The sequence below is a fragment of the Pygocentrus nattereri genome, chromosome 16 (assembly GCF_015220715.1).
Source record: "Pygocentrus nattereri isolate fPygNat1 chromosome 16, fPygNat1.pri, whole genome shotgun sequence".
Taxonomy (NCBI): Eukaryota; Metazoa; Chordata; class Actinopteri; order Characiformes; family Serrasalmidae; genus Pygocentrus; species Pygocentrus nattereri.
Window position 1 is genome coordinate 8808613 of NC_051226.1, and position 17527 is coordinate 8826139.

The window sequence follows — 17527 nt, forward strand, 5'->3', positions numbered from 1 at the left end:
AGCTTTTAGAGCCAAGGCTGCAAGGCTACTGCATTTCCATAATTTTGGATTCGCTGGAAATTATATATTCAAATTCCGCTTCAAGACTAGACTCTACAGCATGCCTTAGATAGGAAAAAACGATCAGCTTAAAGTCAGACGGGGAAAGAAAGGCACGCGCCCATCTTCCCCTCTGCATTGTAGGGGGAAGTAAGGGAAAATGATTGAAATAAGGATCACAAGCTAGAAGTGCCATCATAAAGAGAAAAAGGAAAAGCTCAGTTCCATTAACAAGCTTGAAATTCCATTATCCACAGTTCGGGATTAAATAATGTTATCTGTTTTCTCCAAAGAAGACTGGCATGGGCAATAACAAAAAGGGAAGAAAAGAGCCTCCTGTGAGGAACAAAAGACTGATGGGGGCCCTTGCTTTGCCTCTCAATGCTTTAGCCTTCTTAAAGTGCTTTATTGAAAATAAGCTGTGATGAGCGGAGTTGTGTGCAGTCTTCTAGCACGAGCTGGCAGCCATAGAGAGCGGAGGATTACACGAGTCAAGCTTAATTGATCTAATTTTCTCACGCTCACTTTGTTTGAGCATTAGCTAGAACTCAAGATAAGCTTTTATTTATAGATAGAAGGTTATATAATAGCGGTTGTCTGGAATGATGAGGAAAAATTATGTTGGTGAGTTGTGCAACTTTATACTCATAATATTGGGTCTATAGCTTAATTCATATTTATTATAGCCATGGATTATAGCAATGGATGTTATCTGATAAAGAGGCATTTAAGTGCTTTAATTAAGTTCATTATAATCTTCCTGAGGCATCCCTGAAGATAATGCTCACTGCTGGTGAGTCAGTCCGTGAGGGTTACTGAAAACCATTGGTGAACCATGAACTTCAGTTTGGGTCAGAATTATCTCTCTCATGGGATTTTGGTAATATGTTGGCTAACGATTCTGGTGAACATTTTGTGACTGACATTTGAAGCTTGTAAAAGGTATATTAACCTATATTTTACCTCGTACTAGTTTTACAGTGTGAATATCCAATCATAATCAGATTTCTGCAGTTATCTGATTATTCAAATGGTATGTAAACAGCATACTCCCATTTCTATGATTGGATTAAAGTCTAGAAATCTGATAAAGAGAGCTGGATTTTAGCCCAGTAATCAGATTTCTCTGCGCATGTAAACTCTTATTCTGATTTTCTTCCGATTTCTCAGTCTGCACATGTGTAAAACAGACCGAGGTGCCAGAAATAACCAAGTAGTGTTGCCATGAGACACAGCAGAACACTTTTGGAGCAGCACTGAAACCAAATACTTGCTTGATGAAATAAAGGATTTAAATATTCTCCATCTTGTAGATGATGTATGTTCATATTTTCAAGTGGGGTGATGTTTAAAAAAAAAACAAGCTGAGGCATGAAGTTTGAGTTTTACATTGCGTTTACGTCTTCTGTGAGTATATTGGCTGTTGTCACTGTTTTCCTTCCAGTGGAAACGCAATGGTCAGGCTACCACTCATATTCACAGATGTATCTAGACTACCATAGTGCTTAGACTGACATCTCACTAAATTGGTCCCACCCACTGGGAATGAAAACATGATTGGTTGATTCCACTTTCAGTTCCTATTCATGTTAGTGGTTAATCTGATACGGCAGGCCTTCAGTTCAACTCCTTGGAAGTAAATAGAGAAACATCCTAACTCTGTAATATTTAATCACCATGGCAACTTTATTGTAGGACTCAATTCACGACAGGAGGCATTACAGAATAATAGATCATAAGTTCATTATCTTATTCTAACTCCAGATTAGAAGGTAGTATTACAGAGGCATCCTAAACTTTCTAAATATTTTCTATAGGACAACCCCAGTGGTGTTAAAAGTCTTGTTTAAAACGTTTCTACTGAGTCATTCTAATAAAAAGTGAATATTGTGACGCTATAAGATTTGCTCCTTATTATACCTTTGTGAACAGTCTTGAATGTAACTCTTTTGTTTCCAACCAAAACTTTACAACGAATTAAAGGAATTACTACAGTACATGCAGAGATTAAATCCACCATATTCAATGATTATTCTAAACTAGGCTGACCATATTTTGGTTTTTACAAGAGAGGACAGTGAGGGCGGGAGGGCAGCATAGGGCTGACTGTAAAAAGAATATGTCAACATGAAAGCAAAGCCAAATCCCAGATGTTTTAAGCAATTTAAAAATCCTGATTGGATGCATTTTTAAGGTCTCAAAAAGAGGACATGTCCTGGAAAAAGAAGGCAAATGGTCACCCTAATTCAACAAAAATAAACTAAAACCTACAGACATTTATTTATTTTCAATTTCACAGAAATCATTAGGACTTCTCTGAAGGCCTAGAAGGTTTACGAAAGTTTCAGCCGCCAGGTTTCCATCAAATTTTTTCTGCTGCTTAAAAGCCCGCCATAAATTAGCAGCAGTCTTAAAAGCATATTTTTGAGAGACCTCATTTAACAATGGTAGCAGTTATAGCAGCTAGTTGGAGGCACAGCCCTTGAAGATGTACTGAAGAAGTGTTTGCAGAGGGGATCCCTCAGGGCCTTCTAGGCCTTTAGCGAAAGCCCACTGATTTCATTTTTTTTGTTTAATTGATTCCAAGACAGCTTGGTGTTTACACTCTGTGAGTGTTGTGGTAATATTTTTATTTAATTGTTAAGATTTGGTTGGAGACAATAAGATTAGGATCTTGAAATGTATAATAAAAAAATTCCAATTTCCCTGTGGTGTTTTGCTAGAAGCTGGACTGAAGGCCTAATGCATTTGATTAACTACCAACATAATTAGGACGTTACAGTGGAATCAATCAAGCGTGTTTTGATTTACAGTGCGTGGCACCAATTTCCAGTGTAGAATTACATCCCTCTAGAATGTTTTGGTGGGCTATACTATTTCACTGCCACTTTCAATCCCCATGTAGGCAGTTCTGTGTGCAGTTTGCATGATTAGATGCAGCCTTAGCAAATTGAATGTTAATTTCAGACACACTGCAAGTGCATATTAAAGCAACATCAAGGCACATTTTGTTCTGCACCACCCCTTATATGTACATTTGGCCCTCAGCGATTCTCCTGATTAAAGTATGTCATTACCTAGAATGAAATCCATTTCCACTAAAACAGCATAAATGTTCAGTATATTCAGTGTGTTCGTAATGGTTCAGGCCGAGATTAGAACCACAGGATAGGCTTTGGGGTTATGAAGGCGTCACTCTTGTGTCGCTCTGAATGGCTCTACAGTTGATGATTCTAATTGAATGATGTGACTCATTGGGTTAATAAGATGATTGAACGTTGGTGCCTAGGAGTAGGAGCTGACAGCATGATGAATAGTCCAGAATAATGATTAGTGAATTATCCTGCATTAAAACAGGCTGATTGATCGGGCCTCTGTGTGCAGGAGACAGAAATCCTCAACACTGCCGTGCTCACGGGGAGAACTGTCGCCATACCGGTGAAGGTGGTTACCGTAGGAACGGATGGGGCTGTGACCGATGTGACCGAGTCAGTGGAGTGCCGATCGACTGATGAGGACGTTGTTAAGGTAAGAACAACTCACACACGTGCAGATACAAAGACACACATCCACTGTGCACTTTATTATCACTGACCACTCTGAAGTCCACCTACCTTGGACTTGGGCATACACGACACGACTTTTAAAGTCTTAACAAATTTCTATAACAGAGAACATCACAAACTTAACGCCAGTTTGTCAAAGAATTTTTGTCGTGAGGGAGCTCAAGATAGAGTATAACACACATAATGAGTTTGGGCCATGAATAAGAACTCAAGCTCCCAGATCTCCTCAGAAATCACACGACACAAACAAAGCTGAACTTACTGGACTGGACCTGTTTGTGCTTTTATTGCACAGCGAAGGAGCAAACTGGGGATTAATATGAGGTTGAGAAGTGCTGGTTCAATGAGAGCTGGAGAAATATTGCTTTACAGACTGGCAGCTGATTTGAAATTGTAAAGAGAGTGACCTGACGTCTGGATCCCCACATTATAAACATAAAAATGGCTCTTATTTGTCTGTGTTTTACACACAGCTCCTCTGTCTCTGAACTCTGCTGTTCAGGGGGTGTGCCTGCACGTCTCTTCACCTTTTCTCTGATTGGCTGTTGTTTGAATCACTCACTGAGTAAATCTCTGACCTTCTCACACTACAGTTATGGTGAACATTTTGAGAAATATGAAAAATATGAAAAATATGAAACATGTTCAGTAATATCAGAGGGCCTCCCATCACTTCAGTCAATTGGAGGGTGAGTCGAAGATTCACTCATTTTCCACCAGAAAATGCGTTTTCACTACCAGATCATCCACACCGTCAGCCGCTTCCAGTCGCGCACCCAACCTGTGCAACGTGCAGACAGAATAGCAGACGCTTGCGGGTAAGATGAGGAGAGTTTAATAATCCACACAGCCCAAAGGATCCAAAAGGGAAAAACACAGATCGTAGTTAAAGTCTGGTCCAGGGATTCAAAACACAAAGCAATGAAAGAAGGCAAAAGTACTATAGGGCAAAACTGAAATCGGAAATGGGTCACACTAGGCCCAGGGTCGAAACACGGAATACACGATAGGAGTAGAACGCTCAGTGATTGCATAAACAATACCTCACAAAGTTCTCAACACTAGTCTCAGCTTAAATATCCTACTGGTGATAATTCAGTGAGTTCAGTAATCAGGCGACTGAGATCGCTGATAGGCGAGGGGAAACCACGTGATCAGTCTGAGAATCCTGGGGTTTCAAGTCTTCAAGAGAGCACGTGATCTGTCACGTGGTCTCCCCTAGCACTCTGGGAGATGAAGTCCGTCTCCCTTGCTGAATGCATGACAACCTGGAGAATGGCTTCAGATTGTGAAAATTTGTTGTAAGGGGTATATCAGGGTTAAAATCGGGCAAAAATCCTGTAGTGTAGGCCCAGCCTTACTGGTAAACTATGTTAACTATTTACTTAAACAAAGTAAACCATTACAAATTGCTAATTCCTTCTCTCAAACTCTAATGTGATTAATTATCTTGTAAAGATAATTAAAAACTCCAAAACCCACACACATTTGCAGCAGCTGGGAAGTATCAGGGAAAACATTTTCCCTTCTTTAGTTCTTTGGAAAAAATAGCCAATCACAGTAAATATTTTTTTAAAGGCATTTCAGTGTTGAGACAGCGGGTTATGCTTGATTAAAATTATGAACAGCTAATGATGTTTGAAAACCTAGAAACTAGCTATGGGTGCCTAAATTCTTCAGGAATAAAACGTAAAGCCTACTGAGCTGTTTTTGAACGGAAAATCAAGTCTAGCCTGTTTAAGTGAGGTCGCAGCTTCCGTTTGTGTAGGAGATTTTATCCATCAGTTTAATATTTGCATGATTAGATGCTTCAACAGATTGGTCATCAAGTTTACAGTGCTTCCCAGTCTGACTCAGCTGATATGGGTAGCACATATGCACAAATTGTGCGCACAAAATAACAGACAGGGATAATCTACACAGAGGAAATTTACAACTTGGATGCAATGTACTTAATTTTTTTTAATCTGTTTTTCTGCACAGTTCAATCATTGAGATACAAAAGTCATTCAGAGTGGTTTAATGTGAGATGGTGTATTGTAGAGGAACTTATTCAAATTTCCTTTATAATGGTGGTAATAGAAACCAGGCATTGTAATGTCAGTGGTGCAAATATAGCCAATTTATTTACTGTCCAAAATGACCCTACATGTCTTCTGAGTATGTATTATTATAGTAAAAAATACATTTTATTTGGATTCTGTTTTTCCCTACCGCTGCCTGCGTGTAATTTGTTCTGCCATGAATAACTTTAAGACCAAAACTTTCTCTCAAAACTATCCTAAAAGATGATTATTCATGTAATAACTTTCTGTGAAGCAGCTTTTAGAGGCATTGAATTCTTTAGGCATCTGGTTCCATTAACAACGGCTAATGAACATTTCTGAATTGCTAAGTTTCTCTGTAATGGAACGTTTCACAGCAAACTACTCCGACTGACTTTGTTTACACTTCAAATATTTAATTATGTAGAAAAGGACTGTGGAATTATCCACTTATTTATCTCTCTGATACATATGCCAGAGTCATGTCCATCACAAAAGTCTGTAACTGTAATGTGATTACAGAAATTGAAACTGTAACATGTTATACAACTTTGTTACAGGAATATAAGTAATGTGTGGTGCTAGCATGAGTGCATCAGACACAGTGGCATTGCTGTTGGTTTTAATCGTGTCACTGCTAAGAGGAGAGTAAACAGCCACCCAGAAATGTCCAGCCAAGTGCAGCTCTGTGGTTAGAAACGGACCACTGATGAAGGGCTAGAAGATGGCTAATATAACCTTCCAGAAGAGCTGCAGTCTCTAATTGTGCACCAGCAAGTTGGATGTACAAGGAAAGGACTTAAGGACCTGCTCTGTATATTCTTACTTAGAAACACAGAAAGCTTCCTCTTTCATCAGTGCAGTTCAATTAATAGTGTACATCCATATGCATGACTGTATATGTTTTATGATGAGTATGACTGCAGTTTCATATATTTTAATGTGCTTTTGACTTTCCTGTTCTTTATGTATTGGCCACAGTTCACATATTGAATGCAATATAAACAAACGTGGAGGCTTTGGCAATTTTGTCTAACAAAGAAGATGACGAAAAAGAAGAAATAAGAATAATCAGGAAGCGCTGACAGAGGTGGTCTAATAAATGCATACCACGTTCCCCATCCTGTATCAGATTTGATTTAGACACCTCTCTTCCCTGCCTGCGTGCTTTTGTCAGTGGAAGGAAAGTCTATTATAAATGATAAAGCCAGAGGCAAAAACAAAGGAAACATTATTTTCTTGTACTTTTTTTTTGCCTCTGTCCTTTGCATTTGGGAAACAGTTCAATTGAGAGTTTTATTGTTATGGAAATGGTAGTGTTGTTATGGTAGTGTTGTGATGTTGAGTGGATGTACTGTATGCATATATGTGTGCGTGTGATTTGTGTGTGTGTGTGTGTGTGTGTGTCTTTTGCCGCCTGTCTGGGTTGTATGTTTGCTCCCTCTGGGTTTAATTATCTAGTGAACACCTCACACTGCGACTGTGACCTCTCTAGAGGAACTATACATGCACACGCTCACACATGTTCACATGTATTAGTCCCCTTCACTCAGAGTACCTGGAGATGCCAAACTGTCTTCACTTTAACCTCCTACGCTATAATCCAATTAGCCTTGTTTTTTGAGTTTCCTGATGTTCTCTATCTGTATAGCACTCAATGTCAGTTTTTTTTCCACAATGTTCATACTGGCTACAGCCCTTAGCTACGTGTGCTTTGGTCTCATCGTCACCACAGTCCTTTGATTTGGTGTAGCAAACTTAAAAGAAGAAGAAAGGCAACTAAAGGTTTCTACACTTAATGTTTCTCCCTGAAGACTCCTAATGTTTGTATGTGTTTATGTACCAAACCCAGTTATATTTCATTTCTACATGACCCAACTTCTTCTTATCTCTCAGAATGAAACAGGCTTTAGTTACCACAGTTATCATAAGACTGATAGATGTACATAAGCTCTGTTCTGACTGGCTGCCATGTGTTGTTCCTATTAAACTGGTCCAGGCTGGAAAAGTAAATGTGTTGCTTTTTCTGACATCACAAAAACAGTGAATTCAAAACAGGCTGCTTTTGTTTTGCCTCCAAATAAGGAGGATCTAAAACTTTAGACATATTTACATACTTTTTCATTTCTAATGACCAAAGAAAGCATATATCTTAAATACTAATCTTTAACAATTGAACCTCATAAAACCATAATGCAATATACCACATATTAGAAATATATTAGGAATGACCTCTTGGAATTAAATGTTATTTTCTCTTCGCAGCCTGTGACTTCCTCTACGTGTTTGTCGGGCCCGCTAGCTGAAAGAAAATCTCATGAGACACTGTGGTGGTTTCTGATCAAGTCTGCGGTTCCTGTTAATAGAGAAAAGGCTTGATACTTGAGCGGGCCTGCTCCACAGCACCAGATCTGGGCACGAAAATGAATTGACTGAATCACTTATGAATCATTAAAATGAACAGTTCTAATAGTGAAATGAATTAATTTCCCATCACTAATCTCAACGAAGGACAAAAACAAGGCGACAATGTAAAGGATGTTTTTTTTCTTTCTGCAGAATGACTATATGCACAAAAAGAACTTCTTCAAATTCATGATGATCTCCTTTTCTACTAACAAAAACAAATGTGGCATTGAGTGAAGCTTTAGAATCTACACTTTGCATAAAATATCTCCACTTCTTCTACTGAGCTGCAGGTAAATAATGGACATTGAGCTATGCTGCGACTCCTAAGGGTTAAAAAGACATTTTTACGAGGTGATTGTGCTGGGAGTTTATCTGCAATGCAGTAGGCTATTTCACACCAAAAGCCTTTCAGGTCTAAGATTTCTAATGGAACAAATAAATTGATCCTGTGCTTCCTGGCTCCAGCATATAGGCAGATTCAGAGCAAGCAGTGATGCGAAGGCAGGGTGGTGTGCTGCTGAACACCTGCGGGGGGATAGTAAGCGGAGTCAATGAGGGATGAAGCTTATTCTTTTAGGCACACTGGATGAATGCTTTAAGAACATCACACCAGAGAGAGAGGGATGTATGGTGTGTGTGCATGTGTGCACCTGCTTCTGCGTGTGGCTTGGCTCCCCTGTCCGCTGAAGTGAGTAAGCGTGGCTGATCAGGGACTTGCTGTGCTTAATTATGTCTGCTGAAGACTGAGTGTGGGCTAGCCACCATCAAGCCCACATTGGGTCCACGTCATGCTCAGCAGCTTCAGTCTCAGTCTATTTCTCTGGGCGCTTCATTAACTCCCAGCAGCAGCCCTAATGTCCTCCATAAGTGTCCTCCTATCGTGCACTCTGAACGCTCCTGATTAATGCCCTTCTCGGCTGCTTATGACACAGACGGAGTCACCCTGTTATGCGGAAGGTGTGTTTTAGCAGGCTCTTCATACCCGAGTCTCAGCTCAGTGTGCTGGATTAGTGTGTGAGAGTGTGCACAGTGATGGAGATACACCACAAGTATTCAACTCTCAGAATTACCAGATGACTGGAACCCTGCATTCTCTGACTCTACATGCACACCATTGGCTCAGCATCACTTGGGCAGCATTTATGAGTAGTTGTGAGTGAGAGCAGGCAGGCAGTTTGATTGGATGGTCATATAAACAAAATTTTTTAAAAGCATAGACCACTGAATTTGTGTTATCATTATGTAATCGGTGTCATGTCCATATTAGAACCTCCTAAGTCTAAGCTGGATATCTTTAAGGTAAATATTAGCACAACTTTAGAGGTTTGTGGCAGTCAGTATCACCTAGGGATGTGCACAGGTACTCAGATATTCAGTTAGCCATTCAAAGTGCTTGTATTTAAGAAGTTAAATCACTATTCAGGTACATTTTCCATTGTAGGAAGTGGGAAAAAATATATAGAAAAAAAGATTTAACAGTCAATTTAACAGTGTAGTAATTTGTAGTGAGTTTGCTCATATCAGCAAGCTTTCATCAGCATCCAGTGTTGTTCAGGTCAGCTGTAGTTTCAGCTCTGATACTCAAACAACACAAAAACCTACCACTTTCTCTCTTTAATTGTAGTGCAAGTCATTTTGTCTTTTCCTCCAACATTACATGAGACAAAATATGTGAATGTCCCCTTAACATTAAAATAACAGAACAAATAGTCTTCAATTCAAAAACATTTGCAGCATTTTTTTTCTCCAAATTTATACTCCAACTGAACAGCAATGCTTACTATACTAAAGTAAATTAAAGTAAGTTAATTGATTGTCTGTAAACATCTAGAAAGGGGAGCTCTTGCTGATTTCCTCTTTGAGAATATGACAGAGATGAAAACTCATGCTGAAGTTTCACATATTTGAGTAGCCTGTGTTCAGTGATATGCATGTTTCAATAAAAGCACCCAAAAAACATTTTAGTTAGAAAAAGTGAAAAACCAAGAAGTTCTATGATTGAAGTCGTTGTTGTGACTACATTAGAGCTAGACGCTGCACTTCTGACACAAGCCAGCTCACCTTTGCAGCATAAACCTGGTTGGATCTGTGCTGGAATTTAGTACTTTTTTACATTCAATACAAAATAGATTAAGAATCTTGTTTAGTCAAAAAAAATAAGTACATCACATAAAGCAGATCGCTAGGAAGTAAACATTAGCCCTCTAGTTGCATCCTCGTGTCTAAACAAAGCCAGGTAGCCTGTTTAATGTTTGGGAAAACACTGCTAATAATATGATGATATGATGATAAATAGGCATTTTACTTTATATTAAAAGAGATAATAACTGCAATTCTGATTCGTTACCATAAACAGATCTGGTCATCTGAAGCTATGTTACAGAACCAGATACTGAGGCAGTGTGGACTGGACAGACAGTCACTTGTGCTTTGGTTTCAATATCACTTATATATTGCTGCTGTTTCATGTCCACTTTGTGTGAATTAAGGGTAACACCCTACTCTCAGGTCAGTGCATTGGTATAGGATGTGATGATATATGATGAAGCAGGTGTGTTCCAGCGGGTTCTACACACTCACACACCCAGTCCTCAGCTCAGTGCAGTGAATTGTACAAGCCTCGCTCTTTAGTGCTCTTCAGGCTCTGTGGTAGATCAGTTTATCCTAGTAGATGCTTTTTTTTTTATTCAGAGACCACCCTTTCATTTAATTTAATTTCTAGTCATAATAGCTGTTAATTGCAAGTTATTGTTTTTTCAGCATTAGGAAAAAAGCTGAAATTCTTTATAACAGAAAATTAAATACAAACTTCAAAAAATAAACACAATATTTATTTTTTCAGTTTTTACACTTTTTTTTTACACTTTGCCTTTATTTCTACTTCTATTTTTTTCACAGAAATCTGCTGAAATATTTTTCCACACCTCCAAAGTTCAGTCTTAGAAGTTGGTTGCATTTTCTGTTTATCACAATCCAAGCAAGCCCAATGAGAAATGCAGACTCATCAGTCCAAAAGACTTTACCCCACATTATAGTTCTTGTGCAAATGATTTACTTTTTAGACAACTTTCTTTTCTCAGTAACAGCTTCTTGACAGCTACACATTCTTTCAGACTCATAGCATTGAGTTGCCTTCTCAAAGTGGAAGGATGGACAGAAACACACAGAAATAATACAGTTTCTCAGTTTCAACATGTGATATGTTGTCTTCGTACTGTTTTCAATTAAATATAGGGTTTTAATGTTTTGCCCATCTGTTCTTATTCACGTTTTGCTCAGCAACCTAACTGTTTTGGAAACGGGGTCGTAATTTAAATCTGATACCTGCAGTTAGATGGTTTATATTGTACATAAAGTGGAAAACTGGGTGGTCATCAGCACTTAAAGCAGCTTTTGCTAAATGAGAACTTAATGAGGAAGCATCTGCTACTCAGATCTTCTGAGGGCCAAGTTAGAGCTGAGAAATAAAAGTAAAGATGACTTGGATGAAGTCATGCTGCTGAAAATGGCAAAGCATAGAGGACATCTGTTCACGCTAACAACTGACATGCTTGGCCACTTGGGCTTTCAGCTTAGAAGTGTGAGAAACACTGGCCACCGTTTAGAAAGCATTCTACAGCTTTGGTGCACCTCCATATTGCTCGTTCTCTAGCTAATGGCCGATGGAGAAGATTGGGCGTTCTTGGCCAAACCCAGGTTGGGTCTCTCCGAGAGAGATATTGATGTTTTGCAAATGAATCAGTGCACTGTGAATAGACACAACCTCTTCACTCCGCCCCCTCTGCCTTGAGCTCCATCTGCCGAGCCGCTTTCAACCCGGAGGTCTGGGAGATATCCACCACGTCCACGCTCGCTCATTACTCACATGCACTGTCCCCGTCTCTCTCCCACTGTGTGTAGTTAGAAATAAACACTTGGACAGGCGCACCAAAGTCTGCCTAATCTCTCATCCCCCTCATTACAGCCAGGAATGAAAGTGAATATCGGTGGCACAGACACATGAAGGCCGGAGCGCTTTTCACATATTGTGCTGATTAACACAAGAAGAGGGGCCTTGTTGTTTTCTCGCTCTTTTGAAATTCAAAATGGCATGAGGCAAATCGTGAAAGGAAAGAAAGAGCACAATGTGCGCCGCAATTATCTTTCACCGCGAGCTGCTGCGAGGGCTGTGCGGTTGTTGATGGTGTGATTTGTGTTTGTTCTGTGGTCAGGTGTCAGAGAGGTGTGATTACGTGTATGTGAACGGGAAGGAGACGAGAGGCAGGGTGAAGATGATGGTGAACTTCACCTACAGCTACCTGAGTGCTCAGCTGGAGGTCAGCGTATGGATGCCCCACTTGCCCCTGCAGATCGACATGTCTGACCCAGAGCTCAGCCAGATCAAGGGATGGAGGGTGCCTATCAAGCCCAGCAACCAGAGGTGAGGCTTATAGTTGTGGCCTGTGTCCCACATTTCTCTCATATTTAATTTTTTCAGCTAACGTTTGTTTGTTTATGTACCAAACACAGATGTAATTCATTTTTACATGACACATTTTCAAACAACAAGCTGTCCTATATTGCACCTCATTGAAAAAGCTCTTTGGTATGAAACACTCCTTATAACTTCATCATGAATTGGCAGAGGTAAACTGCTTTATGTCAAATGGACAAATATTTGTAAATGCACTCGGGGGTGAATGATGAGTTTTAAACTTTTTACAGCGTTTATATGCTGCATCAAACTCTTATATTTAAAATAGTGAGGAAAATTCCATTTTCTATGATAGGGACCCTTTAAAATGTAAATATAATCGTAATATTCTTAGTGCTAGTATCCAAATTCTTCATAATTTAATTCATAGGCTTATTTTTTGGAATAGGAGCTGCTACTCTCAACTCTTAACTCTAAATCCTAAGGGCCCTTATGTGGGTGCACATTCAGTAGCTCTCAAAACTACATAACCTCCATATTAGTTTCATAGTTATCAACTAATTCACAGTAATTAATAAATAATATGTCCTAAGATTAATAATTGAATAAAAAGCCAAGAGGGTTAATAAAGAGTCCAAGGGGTTAGTAAGCTTGCTAGTGTTGGTATCAAGAGCCTTCATTAGGAAATGCATAGGCCTATTTTTGGCTTAGGAAAACTCTGAAACACCCTTAAACCCTGCCGGTCTATATGTGCTTCCACGCTTCAGTTCCTCATACTCAAAACTGCATAACTTACATGTTAATTTCATAGTCACTGAATATATTTATAATACTTACTATACAGTAACATTGGAGTTCAAGGGCTTAATGAGTTAATTTATTTAATTGATATGCATCTAATGATTGAAATGCACTGATGTTTTTTTCTAGTGCTAGCATTGCTAGTGCTAGTATATGTATAGGCTCATTTTTGGCTTAAGAACACCTCTGTACCCCCTGATGGCCCATATGTAGGTCAGCACTCATGTTCCACACTCACTTATGTCAGTTTCATAGTAGTTACTAAATCATTTATAGTAGGTACTGAGTCCTAAGGTTTTTAATTAATAACTGAATAATAAGCCTAGAGTTCAAGGGGATTAAAGTTTTTGATTAATATGCAGAGTCTTTGATCTGTGTTGCAATGTTAATGTTAATTTTCTATATTTCCTAATATAGGAACACAGTAATGATATTCCCAGTTTCCAAAGCCTCTTTAAAGGGGAATTCTAGCAGTTTATACAAAAATGTCTGCGTAATTTAATCATTAAAACAAAATTAATCAGAATGATTTGATGTGAAATGGCTCGTTATACTGATTGGATTTCTTCACAGTGGAGGTGATAGGAACCAGATAGAAATATAGACACAAATATAGCCTTTATATATGCTATCCAAAATGACCAGTGAACCTACACATGTCTTCTGTAATATATATAGTGGTAAAATAGTGGTGAATCTGAAATACATACATTTTCTGTGGTCTGTGTTGCCTTACACTGCCCTGCATGTACCTCATCATCCTGAATGGATTTTTAGAAAGTTTGGAGAAATGTTTTAGGTCAAATCGTTATCACAAAACTGTGCCCCAGGCATCAGGTAATTTATTCATTACCATTTTGTGTAATAACTTTCTTTGAGGGAGCTTTTCGATGTATAAAAGGCTTTAGACATCTCTTTCCTCTCACCATCACTGTGAACAGTTCTGACTCAACAGGTTCCTCTAGAACAGTGTGTTTCGCATCAGACCATGCTGAAAGATTTTGTTTACATCTTAATGCTTGATTTATGCTAAAATTTAGGCAAATTGATGGATTTCTCATTCAAGTAAATGTAAGGGTTTAGGAATATGTCAGAAACACTCCTAACAAGTTAAGGTAGTCTTTGAGTAATATGCATATAGGATACAATATTAATAGGACCTAAAATAGCAATGCCAGAATCATATTGCTAGAAATATCATAGGTAAGGTAAATGCATAGCTAGCAGCTGACAGATGCCAACAGGCTCTGCAGTTGGCTCACTTATTTGAGTCTCAGAACATTGTTATGAGAATGATGACTGAGAACACTATGGTTGTGGAGCACCTGATCTTAGATAAGCACTTCCAGCTCTGAGAGTCTACATATTACATTGCCTTTTTTCTCAGCGCCCCCCACCAACTCTCTTATCCTCTGTGCATTTCGCTGTAGCCGTATCCTGGTAACACCAGCCACACGCTACAGTTCTGCACTGAAAGCATGATGGAGGAGCAGGGAGAGGAAGCTGATGCTGATTTTTAATTACCGCAGGGTCGTTCTCAATCACATCTGCCTCTGACACGGTGCCGTCAACCAACGCACAGGTTAATACTGGCATATGCCGTGAATATCCACAAGACAAGTTTTAATTATGCTTCCCTGGAAACACCACGCTGAAGTTGAATTCATGCATGACAAGTGTGAGCGAGAGAGAGAGTGAGGGAGAGAAATGACAGAGGGAGAGGTGGAAGGTGTCAGCAGGAAAATGGCCAGAATACAGAGAAGAACGTGGGAGATGTTTCAAACTGTCAGCATTTGTGTGAGGTTAAAAATACACTGGGCTGACCCTTGGTGCTCTAGGAGGACATATTAAAGCTCTAGTCATAGGCCCTAATGGAGGATGAGGGCACAGCACAATATTTTCACAATATCACAGACTTAAAGTTCCACAAGGATAACTGGTGAGTTTTAACTTTGGAAATGAACAGGTTTCAATAAGATCCCACTCGAAAGTCCCAGCTATGCACCTACCAAGAGTTCGTCCTTCACATTAGCCCCCGTAGTGACCAGTGTAATTTTGAAGTTGTCCTTTGATTTGATTTATTTCATTAATTCAGGTGAACCATTTATCAAATCAAATCAAATTTATTTGTATAGCACTTTTTACAGCGGATGTTGTCACAAAGCAGCTTTACAGAATTTCGGAAAAGACAAAGTTTTAACAGGACTGTAAGAATGTACAAAAACCTCCCCGGTGGGCAAGCCAGGGGCAACAGTGGCAAGGAAAAACTCCCTCAGAACTGAGGAAGAAACCTTGGGAGGAACCAGGCTCACCAGGGGGGACCCATCCTCCTCTGGTCAAACTACCTACAAGTGATTATATTACTAATATTAATAGCAGTAATATAGCAAACAGCATGAGTCTGGTTTGTATTCCCACTTCATTTTTGAAGCAGCTGTGATTTGTTAGGAAAAAAGACAGACAGCCCTAAGAAAGGGGGCTGATTACACAGCAGTGGCTGTATGTATCCAGGCAGTGTTGCTGCATTCATGCCTCAGTCAGAACTGAAAAGTTTCTGACCTCCATGTGGAAAAAATCCAATGGCCCTCCAACTGATAATTCACACTTTAAAAGTCAGAGATTCTCAAGAGCTCCCACTTCTCTGAGATGCAGTCCCGTACCTTTACTTCAAAATGGCAGTGCCCTTAGAATCAAAAGCAATAGCACGTTTTAAAGCATGATTTCTCTAAACACAGGGAGCTACTAAGTATAAGTCGCTCTGTGCAAGATTTTTAATGAAACTAGGTGCTACCATGTAATTCATGGCCCTATCTTAAGTGTAAATTGCAGCAGCCTACATCCATGTTTAAAATAAATGAAGCACGAATCCAACTGTGTCCACAGTGTAACTGCTATTTGAGTGCTTTTTAGCCTCTGTCTGCTTCAGGAAGTTCCAGTTGTTCACAGTTGTAATGGACACAATTTAGACTATTATCCAGAAAACAAAGCATTCTGAGCAGCAATATCCAATCTTGCCACTGAGGGGCGCTCTAACACATGTGCCCTCTCTCTTCAGCTGCCCTGTTTGTGGTCAACAGGCCTCTGGGACAGTGGAAAACATGCAGCATTCCCACAGCTGTGCTGTGTTTTTTTGCGTTAGCCAGATTACTCCAGAAAGCTTATCCACCCTGACATTCCTGCCTGTTCCACGCCACCTACTGCAAATGTCATAGCGACTCCGTATATGGCCAGCTGTGCACGGCTGGGTTGCTGCTGTTTAGAAGAGCGTGGCCTCTACCTGTCATGAGCACCATGTTAAGCTGCCACTGCCTCCCCCTTTTGTGGTTTTTCGAAGGCCTTGCCTCATTAGGCCTAATGGATGCTGTCAGGCCTCATCCTCCACTCACCTGGCCGGGCTGTGGAGGAGAGGCAAAGCGAGCATGCAGTGGCTAGACTGTAATTGGCCAAGCTCTATGTTTACACCCTGTCACAGTGGTTTGAACCTTAGCGTCACTGTGCTGAACTGACCAGACCTCGTAATGGAACTGCAATAGAATAGCTTGGAATAGATTAGAATAGGTAACGTGATTTGCCTCAGGTGATGTTTCAAATGATGTCTTCCATTAGTCAAGGTTATTTTTAGAAGGCCTTAATAATAGCTGAACAGTGTGGTTATATCTTTAGTCACTGATAGTGCTGGTTAGCCTTCATTCTATCAGCCAAGAAAAGATAAACAAAAATATTCAATCGGTAGCTAAATATTTTGCTGATTAAATCAACTTATTATGCAATACTGCACATCATACAAGTTACTGGATTTGGATAAAAAAGAACTTTTTTTACATTTAGGTGAAAGCACCTAGGGCCTCCAGCATCCAACTTTGTTTCATTAGAAACTCAGCTCCTGTATTCTTTACTGTAATTTGATAGAAATAGTAAATTGTTGGAAATGTTTTCCATTAACTGGTATACAGCACATTGACAGGCTGACAGATAACCTCTAAACAGTTATACATCCCCCCACCCCACCTCCAAGTTTGTTCATATTTTGGCTGCTTCATGTTCAGGTGGCATGTCCTCCTCTTCTCTGTCCAACTTTCACTTTCACAATCTTGTAAACATGTGGTGAATCCTTACTGCTGTTTCATGATGTTTTGACCTGTTAAATAATTTGTCCATGTCTCAACTTTTAAATATCCTAGATTATTGTCAGTATCTTGTTAAAGCCAGACTCATTCCAAGATGTTCAGTCATGTAGAAATGTAACTAGCCAA

At 39.5% G+C, this 17527-nt stretch overlaps 1 protein-coding gene across 1 annotated transcript in view; it reads left to right on the plus strand.

Moving 5' to 3' along the window:
- si:dkey-112m2.1 (transmembrane protein 132C) overlaps positions 1-17527 on the plus strand; it is a 173145-nt gene that overhangs the window by 144545 nt on the left and 11073 nt on the right. The window contains exons 5-6 of the mRNA XM_017714233.2: positions 3424-3567; positions 12271-12479. Of these exons, the coding sequence (XP_017569722.1) occupies positions 3424-3567; positions 12271-12479 (353 nt within the window). The remainder of the gene's footprint in view (positions 1-3423; positions 3568-12270; positions 12480-17527) is intronic.